The following is a 4,730-nucleotide window of genomic DNA, read 5'->3' on the forward strand; positions in this document are numbered from 1 at the left end:
ATGAAATGTACCAGTTAGTAATATACTGGGAGCTCTGCTGTAGTACAACTCCAAGTGTATTATTTGGTTCAGGAGTTGCACCTTGGGACTCCATCAAGCAAATCTAGTTCCCAAAAGTAATGGAAGTTTCTCATCATAAAAATCTAGAACACAGTCTTGGAGTATATCCCCTAAAACGGCATCGGAACAAGGGTCCCATATACTCAACTGACCTAAACCTGACATTGTCTCTTAACATCACCAGCCTAGGAGCAGGGGGAAAAAAAACTGTCCTCACCTGTAAGAATTTTACACGTTTAATGTGAAAATTAAAAAAAAAAATACAAATAGAAAGAAGTTCATATTCTTTAATGTTGTACAAAAAAGTATGCGTAGAACCAAAAAGTAAATTAAACATTATCACATTTGTTTACGCCACTATCTAGTTCTTCATAGTAACTTTACTATTCAAACAACAGAAGTAGGTAGCAATTTAGGGATTGGGAAAGAGATAAAAAACAAAAAACAACTTTTCTACCATGTTTATTCTACACTGTGTATAGCTGTGCTCACAGAGACGGCTTCTTTTACTTCTCCACTGTGCAGGAATTCAGTTGTATATAAAATTGAACCTGAATTTTAGAAAGAACAATATCTTTATTAAAAAGAGCATTATTCACAAAGTTTTTTTATCTTAGATGATAGAGAAAACTTGGACACTTCTACCCTCCCTTGACATTTTTGGCATTTTCTACATCAAAACATCCTTTTCTCTCACCTGTCTCGTCTTAGACATTAAATACTAGTCCTGTTGAATACTTACAATTAAAAAAATTTATCAGTTGTACATTTGATTAATTATCCACTAACAAGTTCCTTGAGATAAGGAAAATTTTTATGCTTTATTGTATTATGCCACTCAGCATAGTTCCTGATACCTGATAAGTGGTGTCCAAATAAATGTTTTCTATGACTCTTTTTCAAATCTCATACTTCCACTTTTAACCCATCAGCAGACCAAAGAAGAGGAGCAAAAGATAGTTTGATTAGTGTAACAAAATGGAAAGAATCAATTTCATACTCAACAAGTTTTCACAGAAGGCCAAAATCACTACTGGGACGGTTTTTGAACTCACATTTTTTAAGCATTTACCAGGTGCCTGGCACTGTCCTAAGCAGTTTACATGCATTTTTTTACTTGCTCCTCACAATTCTATGAAGTGGGGACTACTACCCTGATTCACAGGTGAAGAAATAAGCAAATAGGTATAATCGCTTGCCAGGAAGTTATTAAAGGTGGAATTCAAATCCAAACGCTACCCATAGCATCTATATTCTTAGCCACCACATTGCTCTGTGACTCCTATCTACAGAAGACTCTAAGGACCTCAACCAGTATGTCAACTTTTTTTAAAAATGCATTTCTTATACCTCTATCTGCAAAAAACAAAACAAAAAACCAAACTCCATGTACAGTAGACCTAAACATAACACATTTCAAAGAGGAAAGAGAACATATTACACCAAGAGATTCAATTCTCCACATTTTCATATAGATAATTCCCCTCAATTTTATTATACAGTGCTGACTGCCATTTTACCATCTCTTCTTTTAATAAAGACTTCAGACTTAGTGACAAAGATATCAGATGTGGGGAAGAGCACTCACCCAAATACCAGAATGTCATGCTGCAACTTGGAGTCTGGGGATACTAATTTTAGTCAGTCATATTTAATCTATGGCTTGTACATGAACTAAGAATCGATCTACAGTCTTAGTTTCCTTAAAGACCAAAATTCATAACTATCCCTTCTCAAGCAGCTCAGAATATTTTAAATCAAGCAATTTAGATGAATCAGCCACAAAAGTTCAACTTTCCATACCTGCTCAGAAGCTGAGGGAGACTAGAAATGATGGGTCCATATCCTGGTGCATTGTCATACAATTCAAACAACGGTGCAGCTACAAGCTTGTAATTTTTAGGGACTGCAAACAAGGCTAAAACAAAACAAAACAGTATTCATTTTCTATAAATTCTCACATAATCACTGCTTAAAATTCATTTATAAAGTAATCACCAGTTTTACATTTGAGAAACTTTTGAGGAAAAAGATAGTTCTCTTTAATACATTTTGGCTGTTATCTTTCAAGCAAAGTTCATAGTCAGTGTTGTTGGGTTTTGTTTTTTTTTTTAAAGATTTTATTCATTTATTTGAGAAGGAGAGAGCACAAGCAGGGAGAGCAGCAGGCAGAGGGAGAGGGAGAAGCAGGCTCCCCGCTGAGCAAGGAGCATGATGCAGGGCTCGATCCCAAGACCCTGATCCCAGGCCAAAGCCAAAGGCAGATGCCTAGCCAACTGAGCCACCCAGGTACCCCCATAGTTAGTGCTGTTAACAAGTGAGAGCATCTTCTAAGTGCTGGCCCTGGGAACAACGGGAGAAGAGCAGAGCCTCTGGGTTTGTAATTTATTTTAATATTTCATTTTAAGACTATGACAAGAAATAATTATTTGTTAAAATGTACAAGCCTAAGATGGTATTTAAAAAATTAATTCCTCTGTCCCATAAAAGTTTCAGTTTATCACAATGTGAATAGCAGTACCAGAAGCTCAACAGGTATTTTAAAACACTACAATCTGGTATTTTAGACTCTAGTTAAATTTACTCTTCCCCCAATAGCATAACTGGCAGGCACATCTATGAGAAGAACTAGTTAATTCTGGGGTGCCTGGGTGGCTCAGTGGGTTAAGCGTTTGACTCTTGATTTCGGCTCAGGCCTCTGCACTAGTTTGGAGTCCACTTGAGATTCTCTCTCTCCCTCTGCCGCTCCCCGCTTACAATGGCGCTGACACTCTCTCTCAAATAAATAAAATCTTTAAAAAATAAACAAACAAGATAAAATCTTTAAAAAACAAATAAAATCTTTAAAAAAAACACTAGTTAATTCTGTACATACATAGTATGTTTTTATTTTCTTTTAATTTTCACAATAAATCCAAAAATTCAAGGAACTTGAAGAAAATACAAATAAAAGTATTCTTGAAATTACTCTACAAAAGTTTTCAGATGGCTGCATTCAAAAACAAAATAACTTACCCTTCTCTTGAAGTTGAACCAAAAACAACTTCTTATGTTCCTTAGGTTTTGTAATATGTGCAGGAATATATGGGTACTAAAATCACAAAAGAGAATAATTTGTATTTGCCAAAATATCCCTCATACCTCCATGCCTTTACTTATCAACTTTTCCCACTTCAGAAGTTAAGATCAAGTATCAACCCTCTGAGACCAAGTTCCTCATAATCCCAACACAATTTTAACATGTATCCTGTGGTTTCATTTATTTCTTTATATTTCTTTCCAATATAGCATGAACTGCTGGGAGAAACAGAACTCTTTCTAGTCTTCCCTTTACCAGAACCTGGTACCTAACAGATGTTATAATAGATAAAATGCTTAATAAATACAACATAATGAGTAATAAACCATTCAACCATTCAAGTCAATTAAATATGTAGTCATAGGATTTACAGCTTGAGAAATTTACAACCCAATGAAGTTTACTATATTAGAAGTTTAAATATGGCCTATGAGGTATCTGACAAGACACTCCTCCCCCAACAATGCCACACACACACACACACACACACACACACACAGCCCAGACACACATTTCAGGAACACCAGATGAGTAGTCTCAGTGAGGTCCTGTCAGCTAGAGTCAAGTTGCTTGTGAAAATGGAGAAAATATTTTGGAGAACTTAAGGGATTCTAAAGAGAATTAGAGAGGGGAGGTTGCTACCTCAGAAAGAATTCTGGCATAGTGAATCTGAAAAGGTGGAGATAGAGAACTCACCTGAGCACCTCCCCACATACATTCAGAAAAATCTACTTTGGCTTTGGGAATTTTATTTGAGGGCAGGGGAATTGGAAAGTGCTGAAAACAGATACAAGGGGAGAGTAGGATAAAACAGAGGCGGCCAAAAGGAGGAAACATCACCCGCATTTTATGTAAGAACTTAAACTGAGAAGCTACATGTCTTTCCCAAGACTCCACAACTAAGTAGTGACACCAAGATTCAACCTCATCTATTCAACCCTTATTTAACGATAAAAGCCTATTTTTTCCCCACTATGCTACCCCATTGGATAACCCAGTATTCAAGTTAGAATAATGATACACCAGAGCCATCCCTAAGGTATGATGAATGAAGACAACTGTCCCAGGCTTTGAAGACAACACAATCATGAAAACTAGGCACACTGGCAATGACAAACTGGTGAGTAGAAGTTTGAACAACACAGGCTACAGGAGACCTGTAGTTCACATACAACAAAAGCTCCTAAACCATGACCAAACCAAAGTGACTGGCATTACCGCAATTTTCTTCTACTCGTGGCTATATGTCCCTTTTCTTTTAATACTTTCTTCTCCAGTCTTCATCTTGGGAGTTTTTTTAAGCCAACTGCACTTTATACAAGACAGGGAGATGGTGTCATGCTCTTTTCCTGCTGACACATAACCAATACTCCAAGTGTATTAAATAAACACACAATGCTTACGTTATTATCTCATGCTAGCAGAACCAACCCTAGGGTTCAGTCAGTGAAGGGAACTGTCCTAGGACTTTGGTAAGGGAGATGAATGAGAGTATTCAGAGAGTAGCCTGGAAAACTTTTGTCTTATTACTGAGCTTCCAATTTAATCAAAGAATGTTCAGAAACAAAAAAAAAAAAAAAAAAAAAAAAAA

General features: G+C 36.4%; 1 protein-coding gene across 1 annotated transcript in view; it reads right to left on the reverse strand.

Moving 5' to 3' along the window:
• Positions 1 to 333: 333 nt before the first annotated feature.
• NUDT21 (nudix hydrolase 21) overlaps positions 334 to 4,730 on the reverse strand; it is a 16,881-nt gene continuing 12,484 nt past the window's right edge. Inside the window, exons 5-7 of the mRNA XM_008702621.2 lie at positions 3,076 to 3,151; positions 1,864 to 1,978; positions 334 to 611 (exon numbers count right to left, since the gene is read on the reverse strand). Of these exons, the coding sequence (XP_008700843.1) occupies positions 590 to 611; positions 1,864 to 1,978; positions 3,076 to 3,151 (213 nt within the window). The 3' untranslated portion in view covers positions 334 to 589. The remainder of the gene's footprint in view (positions 612 to 1,863; positions 1,979 to 3,075; positions 3,152 to 4,730) is intronic.

The sequence above is a fragment of the Ursus maritimus genome, unplaced genomic scaffold (genome assembly GCF_017311325.1).
Source record: "Ursus maritimus isolate PB19 unplaced genomic scaffold, ASM1731132v1 scaffold_19, whole genome shotgun sequence".
Classification (NCBI taxonomy): domain Eukaryota; kingdom Metazoa; phylum Chordata; class Mammalia; order Carnivora; family Ursidae; genus Ursus; species Ursus maritimus.